The sequence below is a fragment of the Clinocottus analis genome, unplaced genomic scaffold, assembly GCF_023055335.1.
Source record: "Clinocottus analis isolate CAN_PGR_092001 unplaced genomic scaffold, fCliAna1.0.p SCAF_7, whole genome shotgun sequence".
NCBI lineage: Eukaryota > Metazoa > Chordata > Actinopteri > Perciformes > Cottidae > Clinocottus > Clinocottus analis.
Window position 1 is genome coordinate 16,011,848 of NW_027176229.1, and position 23,706 is coordinate 16,035,553.

The 23,706-nt window shown below is 41.6% G+C and overlaps 2 protein-coding genes across 2 annotated transcripts; one reads left to right on the forward strand and one right to left on the reverse strand.

Annotated features, from left to right (window-relative positions):
- Window positions 1–574: 574 nt before the first annotated feature.
- foxn4 (forkhead box N4) lies at window positions 575–7,600 on the reverse strand. The gene is made up of 10 exons (XM_068604944.1): window positions 6,953–7,600; window positions 6,346–6,446; window positions 3,870–4,036; window positions 3,103–3,218; window positions 2,911–3,021; window positions 2,688–2,815; window positions 2,464–2,560; window positions 2,159–2,366; window positions 1,660–2,052; window positions 575–1,568 (listed from the first exon to the last, which is right to left on the reverse strand). Exons 2-10 carry the CDS (start codon window positions 6,423–6,425, stop codon window positions 1,318–1,320), a joined length of 1,551 nt encoding a protein of 516 aa, XP_068461045.1. The 5' UTR covers window positions 6,426–6,446; window positions 6,953–7,600; the 3' UTR covers window positions 575–1,317.
- Window positions 7,601–14,310: 6,710 nt separating this feature from the next.
- On the forward strand, window positions 14,311–23,664 carry myo1ha (myosin IHa). The gene is made up of 32 exons (XM_068604708.1): window positions 14,311–14,332; window positions 16,470–16,594; window positions 16,686–16,801; window positions 16,904–17,102; window positions 17,199–17,279; window positions 17,525–17,704; window positions 17,800–17,898; window positions 17,977–18,093; window positions 18,183–18,254; window positions 18,371–18,490; window positions 18,582–18,649; window positions 18,827–18,932; window positions 19,036–19,116; window positions 19,206–19,297; window positions 19,507–19,601; window positions 19,700–19,746; window positions 20,172–20,252; window positions 20,714–20,819; window positions 20,911–21,028; window positions 21,140–21,253; window positions 21,340–21,416; window positions 21,498–21,566; window positions 21,649–21,733; window positions 21,829–21,991; window positions 22,078–22,161; window positions 22,249–22,342; window positions 22,413–22,468; window positions 22,554–22,689; window positions 22,775–22,845; window positions 23,162–23,259; window positions 23,342–23,441; window positions 23,526–23,664. Exons 2-32 carry the CDS (start codon window positions 16,472–16,474, stop codon window positions 23,550–23,552), a joined length of 3,075 nt encoding a protein of 1,024 aa, XP_068460809.1. The 5' UTR covers window positions 14,311–14,332; window positions 16,470–16,471; the 3' UTR covers window positions 23,553–23,664.
- The last annotated feature ends 42 nt before the right edge of the window (window positions 23,665–23,706 follow it).

Sequence of the window (23,706 nt, forward strand, 5' to 3'; positions counted from 1 at the left end):
TGAGGCCAGAGTTGCACAAGCAGGAGACTCCAGTGGGAGACTCAATATTTAGGTGATTGTTGCTATGTTAAATAGATAATTGAATGTAGCTCAGACAACTGATCAATTCTTTGATCTATTCTCAAGGAAAACAAACACAAAAAAAAGAGTATTTTTGTGTTGAATAAAACATATTTTTACCAGTATTGTAATGCTGAAATATAAATTAAGAACAGAAAAAGACATTAAAAAAAAAAAAAAAGTATTATGGACTCAGCCGTCCATCTTTTCATTGTCACTTACTGTCTGTTTATGTGTATCTATGCTGGAGTGTTTTGTGTTCTCAGACAATGCAAAGAAGGATTGGAGATACTGCGACACTTTATGTGGTACTTCTGAGCTTTTCTTGAATTATTTCTCTGATATAATGCAGTAATTATTAAGACTCAGGTTGACAAATAAATGCCAAAGTAGTTGCTGAAGCAATGGCTTAATTTGGCTCTCTGATCAAAACAGTGACATTTAATTTCAATGTACATAAACTGTCCTGTGTCTTGAAGACTGTTAATAAATATCACTGATATATTTTTGGCAAAACAAACTTCTTTTATTCACCCCTTTGATTTGTATCATGATCAAATTAATGAACATAATATACATCTGACTTTGAAGCATGTTAATCACATTGTGTCAAAGAATAATGTGTAAAGTCTGGATTACTCAAAGTGTTGGCACACATCGGCATTTTGGGATGAAGTGGGAAGAAAGAAAGAAAGCTTTTCTGTGGCAATAGCAATTTGAAACATTCAAATATATACAGCAAAAGATTGATGGAGTCATCACCTTCTCCAGCTGCCTTTTCATAAATATAAATAAAACATCACAGCAATAATGTCTAGCACAATACAACAGACAAGAGATGGGAAGCTACAGTATGGGAGGGCCTTCAAACGGAGAGAGAACAGTAGAAAAATTGGCAGATGCTAAATTACACGTACATCTCCATACAGTCTTTGTTCTCATACAGGCTTTAAGTCTTCGCTCGGCAAAGCTAGGTATCATAAGTCTTACACACTTTTAGAGCAATTACAGCCACGTCTTTACTTATCAGCAGTTTTAGTTCTTAAGGAGCAATTTTCTTTTGGGCCGCAAGTGAAATGATGTTCAAACATCCTTCTCCAAGTAGTTCCCAGCTGACTGTACGCAAGCTGTGTGTTTTTTAGGTTTAAACACACAAGAAATCAGATTTCGGCCCCAGGTTTCTTCAGTTGGCGTCCACAGATATCCAGGGACAGTTGAATGAATCAGGTACACTCTGCGGGAGACAGTCCAGCTGCTTTATAACAGGGCGATGGGCTTGCTGTTGGCTGGCGCGCCCATGTACTGAGAAGACAGGTGGTCCTGGGAGGTGTAGGAGGTGTAGAGGCCCGTCACTTGCATATCTGACAGCGGCATGTTCGCTCCAGTGGAGACAGAAGTGAGGTTGGCTGTTCCCAAGTCACAGTCTGATAGTCGGAGGGGTGAGTTACTGAAGGTACCCAAAGCATCCAGGTTAAAGCTGTCGTCTTTCATTTCCTCCCACAGATTACCTGTGCAGATTGGTAGAGTGGTTAGTGTTCTGATGGAACAACACTTTGATTATATAGCAAACCAAAAACACTTACACACCTATATATGTACCTTGAAGGGCAAAGTCCATGATGCTCGGGTCCAGTGCATCCACCTCTGTGTGTGTATCACCGTGCACACTGTAGAAATCATCCGGCGGCTTGCTGGGGTGCTGGGTGAGTGGACTGTGGGACATGTCAGGGACCGTGTGGAGGGGAGGAGTCTGGGCCGGGGCAGGGGACATGGGCGCCAGGCGGGCCTGAGCGTGGAGCTGGGCCTGAAGCTGGTGGTGGTGGTGCATGGGTAAACAGGGCAGGGACAGCGTGACTATTGGCTGAGGCTGCATCTGGGCTGAGACGGGCAGCGTGAGGCCAGTAGGGCAGCTGGGCAGACGGGTCATGCCGGACTCTAAAGCCTTTCGTCTGCAGTTCTCCGGGCGGTCTGTGATCAGTTTGTCCAACTCATCTGCAGGAAAAACAAAGATGTTCAGTTAAGTTAAAACGTGACGTCCATTTTGGAAGACTCGTTCCCTTTTTTTAGGAGTAGACCCTTAACAAAATTCATTTCTAACCAGGGTTGGCCATGCTGCGGCGGATGGCTGGGAGGTCCTTGCGCTTCCACTTCTGCATCTCTTCCTCCATCTTGTCAATTTTGGCAGGGTTCAGCGCCCACAGACAGCCCTTACGGGATGAGCTGCTCGTCTTGTTCTCCACTTTCTCAAAGCATTTGTTTAAGGACAGGTTGTGTCTGACTGAGTTCTTCCATCCATCAGGTGCAACCTGCAAGGAGAGAAGTGTTTTTAGAATGAGTCACACTTTCTATCTACAAACACCTTCTCTTTCCGTCCTTCTCTGTCTTATTTATAGAGTATCACACCTTGAAATAGGGGAAGTGTTCCTTCATAAAGCTATAAATCTCACTGACTGGGAGGCTGCCAGTTTTGCTGTTCTTCAGAGCCATGGCAATCAAACAGCTGAAAAGAAGTCACCAAAAAAAAAGTTTATTTGAGAGTAATTCAAAGCGGAGAAGGTGAAACACAATAAAGGTAATTCAGGAGATTTGGTGGATATTATATTTTATCTTCATAAGTGAGCTCTGACCTGTAGGAATAGATTGGCTTGGGAAAAGACTTGGGCTGCAGCTCCTGGTCTTGTGGAGCCAGTCGAGGTTGAGTGAAAAGACTTTGGTTGTTGAAAGAGACATTGCTATACAGCCCACCAGTTGAACACTAAGAATAAAAAGAAACAATATCAAGGAACTTTATAATTTGCATTTATTAATTTCAACCAATTTACCAACAAAAAATAGCTAAGAGTTTGGTACCTGTTGTCCAGTTTGAGTCAGAGAGTAGACCTGCTGCTGTGTTGGCTGGTAGACTGAGGTAGGGCACTGGTATCCTGGAGAGGGCAGCCCATTCATGGAGAATGGAGACATCTGTGAAGCAGATGATATTTATCAATCAACCAGATAAAACATAACACAGACATTTTTTTCTTTGCATTGCTGTTAACTCACACTTCCGCTGTGGGTGTTGATGATGCTGATTCCCAGAGGGCTGTGCTGCATGTTGCTCTGGAGATGGAGCATGGAGCCTTGACCCGCTGTCATCGCAGACATGTTACTCAGCTGAGCTGTGAGAAGGAACGGCCAGATTACTGTTAGATTCATTGAAAGTTCACTGAAAACCTCATCAGATCTTTTTTTATCCTTCTTTTTCGTGATGGTTTTATATTCATCCAGAGAGTTGTAGTGTGGTATTTTGGGTGTGAAGATGTTGGCTGTAGCGTACAGTGGAGTATGGGGCTTAATGTTCAGTGTTTTTTTGATGGCAGTAGCACCAAAGAATCATGTAAAAGAAGCCTATCATTTACAGTCTTTAACATGTCTTTCTTCACAGAGAGTTGAAAGTAATTCGCTATTAAGTTCAGGATGAGGTCTTTGGATATTCTTTTAAGAAACACTTTTATTGTGTCATGTTATTTTTCTAAATCTGTTCAGCACAATATTAAGATAAGCGAAAATTCATAAATCAAACTCCCCACCAAAAACTATCCAAATTGATTAATCTCTGAGGTTAACTGTCCTATGTTTTCGTGAAGAACAGTTCCCAATGACAAAAACATCAATATGTTATCAGTCATTGGTCATTATCTTTTGCTATAAAGCTGTGTTTTGATTTGCAGAGGCCAAAAATCCAGAAGAATCCAGCCAGTGTCGATCTATCCAATCAGAGAGATGATGCGGTTTTTGAATGTTGAAATGTCCCCTCCCTGTCTTCTCACCTGTCTGTTGCTCCAACAAGCTGCCCTGGGAGGGCCCGTTGCTGTGGCCTCGGCTATCAGCCATCTGCTGTAGTCGGGGCACATCCACAGAGGTGAGCCATGACAGAGACTGCAGGTCCCCAGGGAGGTCCTCCTCCCTCAGCTGGGAGGGGTCCGTGGTCAGAAGCCTTCAAGAGAGAAGGAGGAGGAAGAGGAGGTGGGGTGAGAAAGGGAGGGGCGAGGGGAGGGGAGGTTAAACACGGCTGTCAGCTCAAACACACACACACACCAAGTAGAATTTAAATATAAAACACTTGATAGAACATTTTGTCCTTCAAAGTCAAAACCATTGCAATGAATCTGAATGTGGGCAAACAGAGATGAAAGCTGCTCAGTGAAGCCGTGTATTCGCCATGCCATCCAGGATTTACCATAAGTAGATTAACTACAAGTGTTATTTAGCAGTGACAGTTTTAATCAACAATGAGGGAATTAAACAAGCTTTCCATTCACAGTAAATCATCTGTTGAGATTGTTTATTTTTCTTCTCATTGTGGCACTTTGTTTTCCCCATTAATACTTGTCTGCTTTATTGATCGTGATAAAAAAAACATATATTTAAAAAATAAAATAAATGCAAAATAAAAATGACATTTTATGTAGTATTTTATGTTTCATCTAAGATTACTGTTTTAACCCCATAATGTTATGAATGTGGTGTTATGAATTGGTTTTCTGTTTAACCAGTGCACTGCCAAAACCAATCAGCTTTCAGTCATTACGTCTTTTATGTGGCCAGTCTCAAAAAGAAAGAAAAGAAAAGAGAGGAATCCTCTTGAATCCTCTCCAGTCTCCTCTGCACACACACTTACTGTGCAAGGGTTTAGTAATTGGGGTCGCTATGACAACACCTACTATTCAGTTAGGGTCTGTGGATAGTGTAGGAGCCCCCCCCCCCCCCCCATACACACACAAACCAAATCTCCTAATAAAAAAATCAACCCTGTGTCAGGTGACCAGAGTCTCCTCTTTCACCATTGGCTGAATCATAAGTAAACAACACATGAGAGCGTTTGAAACATGGGACAGCAGCACATGTTGCCTGCAACAGTTGGCCTTGTCTATTGAAAAATGATCACCTATTGTGTCCCAAACGACAAATCTGCCCAGTGGCACGTGGCTCTATTGTCTTCCCCAGACCCTTCCTTGATTGTCTCTGTCGTTTCTTTTCTTTACACAGCCCTTGCATTAATCTGTTGGAATGACAGCCCTCACATAAGAGGGACAAATAGGATGCCATCTGCTTCCCTGTCCCTTTCCAGCCTCTATCCTCACCCCCCCGCCCCCCAACCACCACCCAACCATCACCCTCCTCCCGAGCCAGAGAGGGGGTGCAAATGTAGTTTGAGGTCAGGGCTCTGTGTCTGCTGTCTGAATAAGTGACATCATTGCAGCCAGAAATCATCAGCACACGTCCCAGAACACCTTGCATGCGCCAGGAAATTATTTAGAGTGATCATCCTTTTGCAGCAGGTGGCATGTTGAGGATTAACACCCTGCTTGTTAGTGTGACAACATCTTAAGTTGTTGTGAAGTTCAGTGTTCCTTTTGTAAGACTGACTGTCAATATTTTTATTTTTCGCCGACTTGCTGCTGGAAGTTTTTGTTCACTTCTGACAAACTGTAAAAAAAAATTTTGTTGAAGCATGATAATTGGAGAGTCTATAACTGATTGAATGTTAAAGCAACGTTTTTCCACTTTTGTAAAATATTTTTATCAAGCACAAAGTAAAATAACTATGTATTTGCTATGGCTGTTCTTTTACTCATTGTTTCATAAATCTACTAAAGGTAGCAATTTTCCATATAAATTGCCCAATACAATAGAAACAAATAGATGTTACATGGGGGTATTCCCACCTCCCCTCATCTCTCAAGCATAGAAATTGCTCACTGATGCAAAACATGTTGAGCTGGTGTCTCCATTTATCATCCAGGCCTTCCCAGAGGTTTAACAACACTAAATATTGCACCTCCTCCTCCTCCTCTCTCCCCCATCCCTCCTTTTCTAATTGGGATCCACTTGTGCATGCTGGTGACCCAGAGCGCCCGTCTCCCCCCGAGCCGGCAGGCCAAGAGGCTCAGGCTCTCCGTGTGCCGACAGCGGGAGTGTAAACAGAGCTGATGGTTTCTGACAGATCCATTCAGACTGAAAATCATTTATTCTTCAGGATTTTTTCTCTCTCTGTCCTTTTTCATGAACCCCCCATGCACAAAAAGAGCTGTCCATCTACCTTTTTTTAAACGTAGTGGGGTTAGACAGCTTGTACCGTGACCATTAGGGAAACACCTTACAGGGTTTGATTAATCAAAATAGGCTTTTTTATCTATTGAGGCGTCACATGTTGTGATGACAAAATGCAAAACAAAAATAATTAAGTTGTTTAGCGCTAGTACCCCTAATATAAGTGAACACATTTCACATCACAAGTCTTACCTGTAGTCCTGTGGAGACGGATGATGCCCAGCATTCTCAATTATTCCTGACATCCTGGATGTAATTCCACCTTCTATCATTTCCTGGGATATGTGGTACCACTGCAACACAATAAATACAATTAAAACCCTTTAGGTCATCCCCCAGTGAGTCTTCAAACTGAGATCAACAATATGTATAAATAATGACCACAATATTAATAATATTTGTTGAATTGTAAATAAACTTGATTTATTTAAAAACAAATACTCCACAGAAAGCAAGCATTTCAAACTCAAATGTAAGTCTCACTAAACATTAAACACAAACAGAAAAGAATAGCATCAGTGGGCCTTTGTTGTTGCTGAAGCCCATTATACAGTTTGAAGGTTTTTTGATCCCCTTGCATTTCATGAAAATACATGAACAATATACCTTGTCAATAAGCATTCATTCAAATTGTTGTACATCACAGTTTGGTCACATTAGCTGCGTTTTAAATGTAATTCAGCAGCCTCCAGAGAAATTAATGTAAATAAAATCCTAAAAATGCCAATATTGTCATTAAAATAAACAATCCAACAAGAACTATGATGCTAAAAGAGATAAATAAGAATAAAAAAATCACCTGTTTTGGATGATATTGAAGAATGTGTGAGCCGGTTGCGAGTCCCGTACTGTATTTCGCTGCGTTGGACTTGATTCTCCAAAAACCGTTTTTAAATTTCCCTCTCTGGAGCTGTCCAGCGCTCTGACATGCGCAGTGGAGACTTCAACAGCGCTCACAGTCGCTTGGGGGGCAGGAGGATCCCATGAGCTTGACAGCTGCAGTTAATGCACATAGCCTGTCGACAGTAGCGACAAGAGTCACACCTTCCACAGCAAGTGCAAGTAGAGATGTTGATATTGTGTTTTTCTCTCAGTTTTGGGGGGACTTTGTATCACGGTGCGATCGTGATGCGCTGCTCCAACAAGTTTGCTGCATTAAAAGTCAGGTTGTACTCCATCCAGACATTGTAGTCCTCTTATTATAAAATTATTAAAAAGATAGGATTATACAAGGAGGCACCGTCATGTGTATCTCCAGTGGCACACAGACAACTTAATAAAACAGAAAATACATGAGCTCAGGCCTAATTCTTGTTGCTATTTAGACAAGAACGTCAAAAAAGCAGAGCATTCAAAAAAAATTAAGAAAAAGAAAAGTCGAACCGGATTAAGCGCATTAAAAGAAAAACACCTGCGTTAAACCAAATCAAAAAGTAAGAATCAACAATAAGTATCCATTTTGCTCCTCTATTTCCTCCTGTCAGGTTATCCCCGGTAAGATCCCTCGATCAGGTCTAAAACGATGTGAGCTACTTGTGGTGGCATCTGTGTATGTGAGTGTGAACTTTTTTTTTTTCTTCAAGGGAAGTGCTTGTATTTAATTTGCTTCCCGCCGCTGTGGCCGCGTCCTGCTCCTCTCAGCAGTGGGAAAAAGGGCCGGGGAGGCGCGTAGGGAGGGCAGGGGGCCGATGGGCTGCAGCAGGAGGCGGCAAAGGCACACTCTAGCGCGTGTGTGTGTCTGTGTGTGTCTGTGTGTCTGTGTGTGTCTGTGTGTGCGTGCGTGCGTGCGTGCGTGCGCGCACAAGTAGACTAACAATCCAGGAAATACGAAATCACTTATTCTGCACTTCCTCAAAATCCTAAAATGAAGTGTAAGAAAAAAAATGTCGCTGAGTTAAATGCACAATGGAAAATAACGTGTTTTACACAAAGCAGGAGGAGGATTCATCTTTGTATCTTTGTCTGCAAAAAGACGATTACTGTTGAAAAGCAGCTCTCAGCGTTGGTATTTATTTGAAAAAGTTCCCCTTGCAGGAAAATAAAATATATATTTATTTCTAAGAGTAAATAGTTAGATGGGCACGCACCCCAGGGGTCCTTATGGGAACTCCAGGGGTCCACTCCACACAAAGGAAAAGTTACATTTTTACATTGTTCGGTTAACGAAACATTTAATGGGTTGTCCTAAAATTTAAATATCTCATTTGTACATGTCCTGTGATTTGATAGGATACAAGAATAAGTCGACAAGTGAAGACATCTGAAGCTCTGAACGAGATGACACAACTAGGTCTGGTCTTTTTTTTATAGCAGACTTATTAAATGGGAAACCTGTTGGAGATTAAAATCTGAAGCCGGAAATTAAAGGGGAATTCCTTGAAGTCTGTAGGGAGACTGCAGTGACAGCAGCAGTATCAGCCCCATGGGACCCTACAGATGGTAAATCGGCCTGTCACAATAGGCACAATCAATGATTACATGCATGAACGTAACGGACAAAAACAAGACCATCCTCAGAGAGCAGATCCTGAAGGTCCTAAAGCCCGCGGGGTTGTGATCCGTGTGCTCATACTGTGGGTGCAAGGCAACTGGTCAAGAGTAGGATGATGGTGGTGGTGTAATTGGAGTAGCAGGATGACTACTCCACACTCTATCAATCCCATCGATACACATGAGCCCAAATGTCCTGAAACAGTTCATTCCTACATTCATTTTTGTATACGTGTCAGCTACAGGGGTAGGACAAAAAAACAGAAACATCCAACTGGTTGACACAATTAGTTGATACTGATTAATGATTTTAGTATTGTTTTAAACAACAATGCAAAACATTCCCGATTGTCAGAGCACACCATCGCCTTTACATATAGTTCTGTAATGTTTTGTTACTGATGCACCTGACGAAACAAACTGTGGGACCTTTCACTTTCACTCACTGACAGCAAAAGGTCTCACAGTAAGTGTTGATGAAGATTTATTTTACTTGTGTCAACAGTTCCCCTTGGCTAGTAAAGGTCTCTTGGGTTTTCCTCTTTACATAATTTGTTATGCAATTTAAAAGCCACATGCGCGTCTAAAAACTACTGTATATCTTTTTTTGTAAGGCGTTTTTATTATTCTGTCCTGGTGCATGCCTTTATTCAATATTAGCACAATGGTGATATTAATAATGGTGAAATTAAAATGCTATTTATTTATTTTTATTTGAATATTTGTTTTAGAAACATTAAGTCAATTGCATTGACTCTGATGGCTTGTGTGATGCATTCAGGAACAAGCACGAGGACTCGCCGCAGCTCAGGAACACACAGGGCTGGCCCTCCTCACTCATGCCTGTTCAGGAGTAATGTGGAAACAATGGGATCACCGCCTGAGGGTTGGCCAGTGTTTGTAGCCTGTGTTTTTGTCTTGCACCAAGTGTTTACTAAAAACACATCAGCCCCTCTGAGAACGAGGTCAGCTCACTCCCTCTAATCTCCTCTGCAGGCAGAGAAACAGTGTCCCCCAGAACAAGGTGTCACCCAGAGTGACCCTCTGGCCACTCAGAGGAAACTGCTGTCAGCCATGCTTAGCCAAGGCACAGCATCAGTGTCCTGCCAGAGACTTTGTTTTCTCAGTGAAGCTCCAACGAGGAGGACGCAGCAGAATGTCAGGCCTCCGGTTGTCCTGTCAAAGACCAGTCGGTCTGAGACGACTTACAACAGGCTGTGTGGTATTCACACCTTCACAGAGGGAAGACATGACATAACAATGATCAAAGTTGTTATAACATCTTTCAAATTTATAGTCAATAAGGGATTGGATTTTTTCGAAATAGAACAGATAAATCATTTAAGTGCAGGTCAACACTGGTATAGTCATGATATAATAAACTTGTTTTAAAGGGCCAGTTCACCCAAATCACAAACAAAAAAAGAAGCATCACAAACAAAAAAAGAAGCAACATATACTCCCTTTCAATATTAAGCCATGTCGGCAGTTTTTGGTTTTATTTGGTGATATTTTTAGATGTGCCATAAATGTAATGCAGTTTACAGTCGTTATTGCACTGCTCTTAAAACAAGTGTAATGAGATTGAACTTTTTCCATTTCTTTCTACTTTAGAGTTTTCTTTTGCAACTCAAATAGGAATTTTCCTTTGACCAATTTTTTATACAAAATGTGTGATCAGTTTATACCACATGATGCATTGTTATAGGTTATTCTGTCCAATAATATATGAAATAGTTAAAATACTTACTATATTATTTATATTAATAATATACAAATAATGGATAATAATATGTATTTCAAAAGGAATTTCTCTGCATTATGAATACTTTTGATACTTAAGGTACGTTTTGCAAATCATTCTTACGTACTTTTATCTAAGAATGCAGGATTATTAAGTCAGATGGACTATTTTCAAATTGTATCACGAGTTTTACTTCAAATATATACATATTTCTTTATCCACTGTCAGACTTAAAAACCATGAGTTTTCAAAGTATTGGTCAATATTTGTATAGCTTAAAAGCCCCATGTATAGGTCCCATTATACCATTCTCTCTCCTCCACTGAAGGTAACTTCTCCAGACAGCTTGTTGGACTTCATGCTCCTATTGTCCTGCAGGATCACAGGAAAACATATCTTGAAGGTTTAGAGAGGTCAATGGTGTTGACCTTTGAGTGACCTGTGTCAACACCAAAGCCTCTGGTCTGAGGCGAGGTCAGTCCTTTTCAGTGCCCTAAAGGGTAAAGATGGAGCAAAAGTCCTCTTCTTTTTCCACATCCAATTGAGTTTAAAAGAGCCTCATTTCCAAAAGAGCTCTCAGTAACTTTTTTATGTGTCACAGCAGGCACATTGTGTCCCCTGAGGATGACACTCAGACACTCCTAAGTCAAGTTGTCTGAATTACTGTGCATTTAGTTTCTGCAATGACCTTTCAGAGGTTATTTAAGCTGACAAATATTTTATTCCTGGCGAGTAAGCAGGTGATGGGTGAAGAAATAGTCAAATCAGGTGTAATGCAAGGTATTATTTAAAGATACAGTCCATCAAAACGGGACATAATAAGAATTTCCAATGACATAATTATGTAGAATATCTTTAACCAAGACATACATTGTATATAAGTAAAAAGAAATGTCAAATTTTGGGTATGAAGTAACCTCACTGACACCCACATTTTGGGTCTGTAATGATGACGGGGCCCGGGCTTCGTTACGCTGCTCTGAAAAATTTGAATAATGGAGTATGAAAGAAGGATAGATCCAAAGAAAGGGACAGGGGAAGAAAGAAGGTCTTTGGGAAAAGAGGAATTAGATAGGAAGAGAGGGAGAAATAAAGGGAGGGAAACAGTGAAATGGAAACAAAATGAGGAGGCGAGAAGAGAGAGAGAGGGGGCAGTAGTGGTTTGATGTGAGTGTTATCATCAGCTCTCATTCTCAGCATGGAATCTATAATGGGAAAATCAACCTCTCTGACTCCTGTGTAATTGGATTTGCCGGGTCTCGTGCTGAATCAGAGCCCAGTGGGTAGCACAAAGCTTGTTAAGATTGGACAAGCATTGCTGGGCTACTGGGCCAGGGGAAGAGGTGGGGCGATGGCAGAGGTAACCTTGACAACTTTTCTGGAGTGAAGAGTGAATAATTCAAATGTGTTGATGAACACTCAACTGGTCACCATAGACGATTGACTGAAAGCTTTCCAAGCATTAATCAATTCATATATTGAGTGAAGCCTGAACCCTTCTCACATTTAGGTCACCAGAGCAGAGCAATGGACACCTGTGTTACCTTGAGGGCTGTGTCTTTTCTAATGGAGCGTACCAGGTAACAGGAGTACATACTCCCACCCTCTCCACAAGGCACAGCTACTTTAAGACATGACCATTTTGTTAAAAAAAAATAAAAAAATCTTCACACGAAATTGGAATTTTTGAACCAAATCCATCCATCCATCCATTTTCAGACGCTTTTCAGGGGTCGGGTCGTGGTGGCAGCAGGCCCAGCAGGCTTCCCTCTCACCCGCAACACTTACCAGCTCATTCTGGGGGACCCTGAGGCGTTCCCAGGCCAGCGGGGAGATATAATCCTTCCAGCGTGTCCTAGGTCTTCCCTGGGGCCTCCAATTAAATATATGTTTATGCATTTATGTTTTATTGTTATCAATACAAACAGCATGACATTAGAGTCTAGGCTCAGTACTTTCTAAGTGAGACACTGAGTCAGCAGATTGAGCATTGAGTTGTAATCAAACTTAACGAATGAAATTTTGTGTGTGGTCTTCACTATCAAGTTATAGCATGCTAACACGCTAAACTACCAGGAACAGGAACATTATACCTGGTTATATCTGTTAGCAGTGGGAGCATGTTAGCATCTAGCGGTGATGTTGCATATTGCATCTCATTGAATACGCTGCTCACCCCTCCCTTTCAGGCATGTCAGAAAACTTAAAAAAGTAAAAGGCCCTCTCGAGAGGCAGTGTTTGTGCCTAAAGGATCTTTGTTATTTCCCATCTTTCTTTAACTTCATTTTCTGTCACCTCTTCTTCATCAAACAAAAAATAATTATAGACTTATAGACATAGACATTTGAATGATACTGGATGAACTGGAATTGAAGGTCTTCACATTATTAACTGGTATTTCTTCAAACCAATCGCATCGTTTTAGGCGTCACTCAGCACAGAATGCAACGACAGTACCCTTATGCAAATAGCCCGAGTGGAGGAGAATGCAATCTAAAATAAGCAGCCAACGACGGTAAGCTTATACCCAGAGTCTATATCTGGTAAATCTAGTTGATAAATTGTTTCCACCCAAGCAAAACATGTGGTAATTGCATTTGGGCATCAACCCAGTAGCATTGTACAGACACTCAAAGCATTGGCAGCTCAGTCTGTCACTCAAAACAATGGCGCCTACCCTGGCCAGCATTGTTATACTGAGTAAGAAAGCAGTTGGTGATCAGTTGTAATGTAGCCATCTAATCAAAGATCAGTAACCCGATCTAGACTGTGCCAGCAGGGAAGAAGAAGGAGACTGGGGGCTTTTACACTGTTGCAGTGATGTAATGGAGCTTGAGAGAGAAGAAGGAGAAAGGGAGGGAAAGGGGTATGGTTGGACTGGTGTTGTTTGGATCTTGTTTCTATGTTGTTATGTTACACTCAGTACAACAGTATATACCCAGGTAAGCTCTGAGAAAGATCTCCCTGTCCATCCACCTCCCATGACATGAATGATTAAGCACAGGCCACAGTGAGCCTTGGTCCGCATGATGTGTAAGAGCATATGTGCACGCAGGCCTCCACGCAGCATCACCAACACTACTTTGACTGCACCATACTGGATAAATGAGCTACTAAAAACCAGGGGAGGAGACAGTAAATGTGTTTTTTAATAGTATTATAGAAGCTGAGCTTTTGCCAACTAATTGTCTACAATCCAGTATTTAGGTCCATTGATTGTCTTCATGCAAGCAGACACAGGAGGACACACTGCTCTTGTCTAAATTCTCTGGAGATATTTTTATTTTTACAGTTTGGATCCTCTTTGAAAGTCTGCATTTGAGAGCAGAAAAATACAACTTCAGAAATGCAGGTTTGAGTTTTAATTTGTGTTGTAATGTGTTCATTTTGCCACCAGTTTTGTTAAGATAAGATAATCCTTTATTAGTCCTTCAGTGAGGAAATTACAGATGTTGTCATATAATATATCTTTTATATATATATATATATATATATATATATATATATATATATATATATATATATATATATATATATATATAATTTCTGTTTGTAAGTTGTGTGTTGAGATCCAGTTCCCAAAGGCTAAAATTATCTTTTGCCTACCTCCACCTTGCTCAATTAACAGGTTTTGTCTCATTTGTTTTATTCGTTCAAAAGTCTAAAAATGTCAAATCCTAGTAAGTCTTTTTACAATAGTGACTGTAAAAAACGTTCCAGTTAAAAGGCTCTAAAAATGGAAGTATGACTAACACATCAGGCCATCGGACAGATAAGAAGGAGATACACGTTCCTGTTACTTTGTTGCTAAACTGCAGTGTCCTAGCAGCAGCTCCCCCGCCCTCGACTAAGGCTACCTCTACTTCTCACGCAGATGAGGTCATCCTGTCTCAGGCAACACTGACACTCTAGACCAAGATGAGAGGGACAATCTCTTAATTAAAATACAATTGGTTGTGCTCCGAGGTAGCGAAGCAATTCACCTGATCTGACAATGGCTTAGTGGATTCATTACATAATCATTCCTTCCGCTGTGCATGTGATCGGGCCAAGGATTGTTTAATTAACCAGAATTACAACCCAGTGCATTTGGGTTGTATTATATAAAGCTACAAATAATATGAAATGCTTTTTTTCTATAGTCAAGTGCTATGTATTTCTTGTCCTTCTGGACTGAGAACGCCCATTCAATGTTCAGCCTTTCCAGCACAGTGTCAGCAGAAACACTTGTGCATGCTGCAGACAGCTTCCTTAAAAAGAAATACCTGCAGGACATCAAAGGCAACCTGAATGGAAAACAGCAGCCGTTTAGCTTTTGTCAGTGCACTGAATGAAAACCTTAAACATTAGCATTATCATCACCCCCAAATTCATTAATCCTCCTCTTGACAGGAGCTTATCTGTTCATGTTATTACTTGTAATACTGTATGGCAGATCCCTAAGTCACGCTGTCCCAGCATATTGTCTGCTTGTGCTGCCCTGAGAGAAGTTTGTTCCCATGAAGAAAGGGGGTGTCACAGATACCCCACACCAGCACCACTACCATCACATCGCCAGATTGATTCTGACGTCCAAAAAAGGGTTGCTTCAATGATATTGTTCACCTGTCTCATTGGCTTAAAGTGGGTGGAGGTTGGGGGGAGGGGCTGTGGGAAGGGGGTCGGGTGAGGGTTATTGGTGGGGACACGGAGTGAGGGGTATTGTTGAGGAGAGAGGCGAGAGCATTGGGGTGCGGGGCTGACAGGTGGAAAAAAACACTCTCATCTGACTAGCCTCCTCTATCCTTCCATGGGGCCCCGTGTGAGCAAAGTAATGAAGTCCAAATTACAACACAGAATTGCTAAGAACAAGCCTCTATTGTTCGCCCTCGGGGCACACTAAATGAGTGTCACAGCAAGCAGCGGGGCACAGACCGTTACTGCACTATTTAGTCTGTCCCGTTGTCTCAAGACGGCCCCGTTTCAGAGGTTCTCAGATCAGACAAATACTGCTCCCCTCCTCCCCCCTCCTTAGCCTTCCCCCTTCCTCTGTACAGCCAACCCCTCCCCAACTCCTCACCCCAAAATAGGCCAAATCTCGTCTATTGTGTTTCGACTGCCTAGTGTGAAATTCACTGTGACGTTAAATGTTTTCTAATGAATAATTACTGAATGGATATGCAGGGAGAATATGTGTAATGGATTGTAGACTGCATTTTAAAGACGTCTTTTTTGTCTCTGCTCCGTGGTATTTACAGGACAAAAACACTTGGCCTTTCTCAGAAGAAATGAGGGCCATAGGCGGAGGATAGAGGCAGGGGGAGGAGAGGGGGCCGAGGGCTTTGTGTCAATTAGATCCAATGGATTATCTTTTTTAATGTTTTTACAGAGAGAGTTGAGAATCAAAGGACTTCTGCGTCCAAAGAAGAGAGAGAGAAAAATACAAAACCAACAAAAGCTGTGAAAACCTTTGGTCTAAGTGTTGGTGCTGAGAATGCAAAACAGATTGGTGGAATTTTTCCCACTATGCCTCTTAAATGTGCCGCGGTTTTGGGCTCTCCGGGTCCATTTGCACAGTGTGCTGTGTTTGGTTGGTGTGTCAGCTCTAGTGAACTGCGGGCTGCCAGCCAAGGTCCCTGTGTGCTCTGTAGCGATCATTAGCTTCTGTCTGTTCGTCTGCACAATCACAGAGCTTTGCTTCAAAGACACATAGGACCTCCAGACCTCTTATTTCAATAGAACTCACAGGGCCCGTGTTTGTGCTTTTTCTGGTGCTTTTTTTCAGCCCCGTCGTCCCCCACGGAGACATTTATACAAACACGCATTACTCCAGTTGCATTTGCCTGAGAATCTTGAATATCATTGTAATGCATGTAAAATGTGTTACACATGTTAATGTTACTTGGCAGAGTTTGTGTCCTAATGTTTTGAGTGTATTTAACTAATAAAGACACTAAGCTGTTAATTAAGATCTGTGAAGTATTGGCTGTGTAATATGTTAAATAGAGAAATCCTCAGTTTATGATGCTAAAAAACAGGCATACTCCCACTGCCATTAGGTTGTGCATCTGGCTGATTCAACTTGTTGCACAGGGTCCGCTGGACATGGAGGGTGCCCTTATTGCCAGGGATCGGGTTGGAATCCAGGATTTTGTGCTTTTGGATGAAACAACTGAGGCGGCCTTCATAAGCAACCTCAAAAAACGCTTCAGCAAAGATTTTATCTATGTGAGTGTTGAAGAAGACTTTACAATCCTGCTGTCCACTAATGTGTGTGTGTGTATCTCAACAATTAAAATGAACATTTGAATTATATTAGACCTACATTGGCACATTGCTGGTGTCTGTGAATCCCTACAAAGACCTGGACATCTACAACAACAAACAGATGGATCTCTACATGGGGGTCAACTTTTTTGAGCTTCCGCCACACATGTGAGTATGAAAACTATGGATATTTGCGCATGTGTGTGTGTGTGTGTTCAGTTTTTTTCAGTTTTGTCTGTGAAATATTGTGATTGCTCTGCATCGTTACAGCTACGCCTTGGCAGACAACGCCTACCACACCATGCAGACAGAGTTTAACAATCACTTCATCCTCATCTCTGGAGAGAGTGGTGCGGGGAAGACAGAGGCTTCCAAGAAGATTCTGCAGTATTACGCTGTCAGCTGTCCGAGCACCACTTTGCTCAACACCGTCAGGGACAAGATGCTCATGTCCAACCCTGTCCTCGAGGTATGGCGGTAACTTCTGATATGTCATTGTAATGTCATACCAATGAGCAGGTTGTGCTCACAGTTATTATTCTGTCTGGTATGGTGTTCCCCCCAGGCTTTCGGCAATGCCAAAACATTGAAAAATGACAACTCAAGTCGATTTGGGAAGTACATGGACATTCAGTTTGACAGCCAGGTAAGACTTAAGTCACAGATTCACAGAAGCACTGACATTTTAATTGAGAAAGAAATGTTTCTGAGAAGTCTTTTAAGTATAATTCCCGGACCCTAATGAAGAGAGGTGAGAAGAAAGTTAACATTCCTTTAATAATAATACCCCAAAATCCCAAGGTGATTGTTTAAATACAGTCCAGTGGACCATAGGCTATGTTTTTTCTGCAAGTTGTAGAGCTGCTGTCTTTAGGATCATGATGCCCATAGGGGGATGCTGTCGGAGGCCATATCCTAAACTACCTGCTGGAGAAGTCAAGAGTCGTGCATCAGAATCACGGGGAGAGAAACTTTCACATCTTCTACCAGCTAGTGGAGGGAGGAGAGGAAACCCTACTGCAGCAGCTGGGCCTGGAGAGGGACTGCCAGCATTACAACTATCTCACCCAAGTATGTTTAACTCAGTGACCCTGTTTTGATCAAATACATTAATTAGTCAACAGTACACATTGACAATGTGCTGCTCTGTTTGCTGTTTCTGATAGGGAGAGTGTGCCATTGTGTCCTCCATTAATGACAGAAATGACTGGAAAACGGTTAAAAACGCACTTCAAATTATCAACATTGATACGATTAACACTAATGTAAGTTGGATGTTGATTTACTCACTCCCTCTGTCCTCCTGGTTTTGCATTGATTTACAAATGTTGCATTCTGTGCAGCACTTGTTTGGGACCGTTGCGAGTGTGCTCCACTTGGGAAATGTTCAGTTTGACTCCGACAGTAAAGGTCGTGCCCTCCTGAACAACGACAATGCAGAGCTGCACTGGGTCTCAAATGTAAGACAATATAAATGAAATGTCTTTAGATCTCCTGGACTATTACAAACAGTCAAAGTATAAAGTCTGGGGTTTTTTTTCCCCTGTAGCTACTCGGAGTTGATGCTCAGAGTCTCCAAGAGGGACTCACATACAGGAAGATTGAAGCCAAAGAAGATCAGGTGCACGCACGTTGTGCCAAAATGTGCTTTAATTTTATTTCTGATTTCAGGTTGTGTTTCTATTTAAGCTTTCTCTTTAGTGTTTAAAATGTAGCTATGGTTTTCTCACCGTAAAGGTCCTCAGCCCATTCACAATCGATCACGCCATCTATGCCAGAGATGCCTTGGCCAAAGCCATCTATGGACAGGCCTTCACCTGGCTGGTCAAGAGGATCAACGAGTCCATGGAGAACAAGGTGGGGAGGCGACGAGCATGTGGCAAATGACAAGTCCCAGACAGTGAGGACGAGGTTTAGCTGACTTTATTCTCTTTTACTTTTTTGCCAGGACCTTTCAAGAAAGAATGTCATAGGACTTTTGGACATTTATGGATTTGAGGTTTTCTATGTGAACAGGTGCACAGAAATCTTTGCTATATTAACATCGTGGCACTGATTTGATTACATTTGATACCCTGATGAATGTTGTTATGTAACATCTGAAATTTGCATTGGAAACTGCACGTGTGATTGTTTGTGTGACAATGATTGTAGTCCTGAGCTTGACCTGTTTGTCATGACCTATTTCCTCAGTTTTGAGCAGTTCTGTATAAACTATTGCAACGAGAAGTTGCAGCAACTTTTCATCCAGTTGACACTCAAGGCTGAGCAGGAGGAATATGAAGCGGAAGATATTGAGGTAAACTTAGGTGGGATGATGAATCAATGCCTATGATGGATTGTGTGTTTAACACTGACTGGTGTTGAATGGATTTTCATGTTTTCATGTTTCTCCCCTCCAGTGGGAGTCAGTTCAATTCTTCAACAACAAGATCATCTGTGACCTGGTGGAGGAAAAACACAGGGGGATCATATCTATACTGGTGTGTATTCTCCAGTAGAAAGTGGAAACAGTATGTTTAACCAACAGTAAAGCTGACTGTATTATTGTGCAATGATGATAATCTTGCAGGATGAGGAGTGTCTCAGGCCAGGATATGCCACAGATCTCACCTTTCTGGAGAGACTGGAAGAAAAGATGGCAAATCACCCTCACTTTGTCACGTGAGTTTAACACTAACCTTAGCACGTACACACCTGTATTTCAAAGCTTCTGGTTGACACTGAAGTGTAACTCCGTTTCTAAAACGTTCTGCTAACCTGGTCTCTCATGAGTGAGCCGGCAGTGAACCGATATAGATGGAGGATTAGGGTTGGTCTGTAAAGCCTCTGGCTCTTCATCCTTCTGTCTCTCTCCACCTCTTTGACTGCAGGCACAAACTGGCTGACAAAATGACACGTAAGACTCTGGAGAGGGGAGATTTCCGTCTCTTGCATTATGCCGGGGAGGTCACCTACTGCGTTGTGGGTAAAAGAAACCACAATGTCAAGCCCTGTTACTCAAACATCTAAACCTTTTCTTCTTTTTTTAACTGATTAACAGCTTTTTACTTTTTGACATTTCAGGTTTCCTGGACAAAAACAATGACCTACTGTATAAAAACATAAAAGATGTAAGTATGTTAACTAACATTATATATTATTTAAGGCAAGAAGTGGTCCTATGGGAACTTAATTTCTACCTTAGTTATTATCAATAGTGTCAACCTTTATGCGAAAGCTCTTTTTAATTTTTAATTTTTTTTACAATACATGTTCTTAATAGCCTTGCTAGGATAATGCACTCCTATTTGGTATGGTTATTATACCTTTCACAGCAGATATATTGCAGAAATTGAACAGAATAACCATACTGTATCACATTTATGATGGCTCCATTCCAACAGTTATTGCAACGCAGAAATTAATTTCTGTGTTGCAATAACTGTTTCTGCTGCTGTAAGTAACACACGTGCTATTGGAAAACAATGCTTGAGTATCACACCTTGTATTGTATTGGTGGGTTTTAATCTTTGTGTGTAATCTAAACTTCTCATAGCTGATTTGTCAGTCTAAGAATGCCATCGTCAAAGAGAGCTTCTCCACAATGGATTCCTACAGCAGGCGAAGACCAGAAACAGTGAGTGTCGTCCATACAGGACATCCATCCACAGTTTGACATTTTCATGGAGTTTTTTATTTTTTTAATTATTTTTGAGTCCCAACACCCCAGCATATTCAAGTTGCTGGTTGTGACACTCGTGCCCATTATGTTTGCTCTAATACATATTTTAAATACATAATGGGGTTGTTGCATTTTATTTAGTACTTAGGTTTAAGTGTGTGGATATCTATTCTACCAGTTAATACTGGTGATGAAATGTGAAAAAGAACAATTCCCTATTCTTCCACAAACTTCTGGCGACCCCCATTATTTTATTTTTTTTACGATCCCCTCGTTGAGAACCACTGGTCTAAATCAAGTGACAACTAAGACAAAGGCAAGTCCTTTTTTCTCTGTCAGTGGCGGTCTGACTGTGTCATCATATGTATGTGACAGATGAACTGTTGGGGATAATGACCCTCATGTTGTGTCTGTAGGTGGCGACCCAGTTTAAGAGCAGCCTGCTGAAGCTGACAGAGATCCTCATGGCTAAAGAGGCCTGGTACATACGCTGTCTGAAATCCAATGAGTCTAAGCAGCCCGGTACTTGAATTACAAGAACATACATGCAACTATTTTGTTCACAGGATGAAGATGTTTAATTCATGTCTCTCTCTCTCTCACACAAACACAGGTCAATTTGATGAAGCTCTGATCAGACACCAGGTGAAGTACCTGGGTCTGATGGAGCACCTCAGAGTCAGGAGAGCTGGTTTTGCGTACAGACGCAAATATGAGGTGTTCTTAAAAAGGTATGAAGGACCACAGAGCTAGGGCCTCATGCTTAATTTCTTCTTCAAAACCCTCCATTTAAGTATACTCTTCAGTGCATTTGTGAGTGGGGTGTTTGCTGCCTCTTGCAGATATAAACCTCTGTGCCCAGCCACCTGGCCTCACTGGAGAGGACTGCCTGCTGATGGAGTGGAAGTGCTGGTTCAACATTTGGGCTACTTGCCAGATGAGTACAAAATGGGACGGTAAGGACATCACTAACTAAATACAACAGAGAGATCACATTTTATGAGTAACCTAAAGCATGTATGTATGTTTTCCTTCGTTTAAGTACCAAAATATTCATCCGCCACCCGAGAACACTTTATGGCACAGAGGATGCATTTGAGAAATGTAAACACGAACTGGGTAAGTGCAAATCTAGTGTGTTTCAGTGTCAGGCATTACTAGTTGTGCACAGGGATCTTATAGTATGCTCTGAATTTACAGCAACGAGGCTCCAAGCCAAATACAAAGGATACAAAGCAAAGGGACAGTTCAAAAAACAGAAAGAAGCTGGTAAACGCCACAATGCATGATGTTGTGTTATGCGAGTAAAGGGAACTCTCACAGCCTCTCTGGCATTTCTTTTTTATTTCAGCCACAAAGATTGAAACGTGCTGGAGAGGAGTGCAGGCTCGGAAGGAGCGAGAAAAGAGAGCATGGGCTGTAAAAGTCATTAAGAAGTAAGCACAGAGATGAAGCCGCAAGACACAGCTCCCCTCAATTTTAATGACAAATGTTCACTATATATGATACAATATTGAACAATCACTTTTAGATTCATCAAAGGTTACATGAACAGAGGACAAGCCAAAAACACAGATAACTCGGAGTACTTGGCCTTTGTGAGACAAAACTACTTGAACCGGCTCAAAGGTAACCTGCCAAAGACGGTTTTGGATAAAACCACCTGGCAAACTCCCCCAGCAGTGTTGACAGAGGTACACCGATTAATCAGCTTGGTTGTGAAACCGATTTACGTTCAAGCTGAGCTTTCATTTTGAATATGTGTTGTTGTTCTCGCCAGACATCAGAGATGCTGCGTAAGCTCCACTACCGTCTTATGGTGCGAAGGTATGTGAGAGGAATCACTCCCCAGAAAAAAGCCCAGGTAACATACATATAAATACATGATCTAAGACTACATCATCATTTTCTCTTTTTGTTGTGTTCATTTTTGTACTTTGTGTCCTTTCAGCTTCAACTGAAGCTTCTTACCAGCTCCATCTTCAAGGGCCAAAAGGACAGTTATCCACAGAGTGTCGCTCAACCTTTTGTGGAAACCAGAATCAGTAAGTAACAGACACATTCACATCGCACCCTGTTGCTGTTGATCATTTTTACCTCATGTAATATCTCTAGGTGAACAAGACATTAACATGAGGGTTCTCCAGATGATTCGCAATGAGCACATTAAGGTAATCAAATGTAATCATGCACCCAGAGGAATTACAGCCTCACATCAAACACAACTCACTGTGTTGTGTTTGGTGTTTCATACAGTACAGTGTCCCAGTGATTAAATATGATAGGAACGGTTTCAAACCAAGGCCCCGACAGCTCATCCTCACCCAGACAGCTGCTTATGTGATAGAGGAAGCCAAGATCAAACAGAGAGTGCTGTACACCTCTCTCAAAGGTCAGTGCAATGTGAAACCATCCATTTCACCATTAGGGATTGTTTTAATATTGGGCTGAAAGTGTCTGTAATTTACTCCTTGCAGGTATTTCGGTCAGTAACTTGACGGACAGCATCATCGTATTCCACATAACATGTGAGGACCCTAAACAGAAGGTATGTGGGTATGTGTTGTACATATGGAGATATTTAGGATTGTCAGTGTGGCCTCTTCTTCTCTTGGGCCACGAACATAGAACTGGTGAAGTTTTAATGTGTGGAAATGGAAAAGATCATATATAGTGGAACAAATTAAATGTTTTTTTTATAGTCTGACCCAAGAAGAAATGAACAGAGATCAATAAAGCATTTTCTTCAGAGTTAAAACAGCTTTACTCAAATAAATATTATTAAAAGGAAGCATATAATGCTTAAAAAAAGAGAAATGTTATGTTTATATGTTCCATTTGTCTGACATTCGTGATTGTTTCAGGGGGACCTTGTTATGCAATGCGACACATTGTTCGAGTTTTTGACCAAACTTTGCGTCATCGCGAACAAACAGAATGCAATCAAAGTGGTTCAGGGCAGGTCAGTCTGTGTTTGAGTAATAATCAAACAGGTTACATTTGATATGTGCCTCAATCTAAATCTCTTGTGCATTGACTCTCAGCATCAAGGTTGAAATCCAGGCAGGTAAAGAGAGTGCGGTGGACTTCAGCACCGGGCAGGAGCCCATGGTTTACAAGGCCAAGAACGGACACCTCATGGTGGTGAGCAGTGTGATGATGAAGTGAAATATGAGGCTCCGCTCAGACAAAAGGATACAACATGAATCAAGCTGTTTGCCACTGCAGGTTACCACTCGGGCGAGGACACGGTAATATGTGTGGGGTTGAGATGACACACAAGAAGCCCCTGCATATTTCATCAGGAGACCCCTGAGGGGAGATCAGCATGTCTAACTGAAACACACCTGACCAGAAGCACTTTAGAAACCCTGGATGAGCTGGCTTTGTTTCTCATCTCTACGTTTTG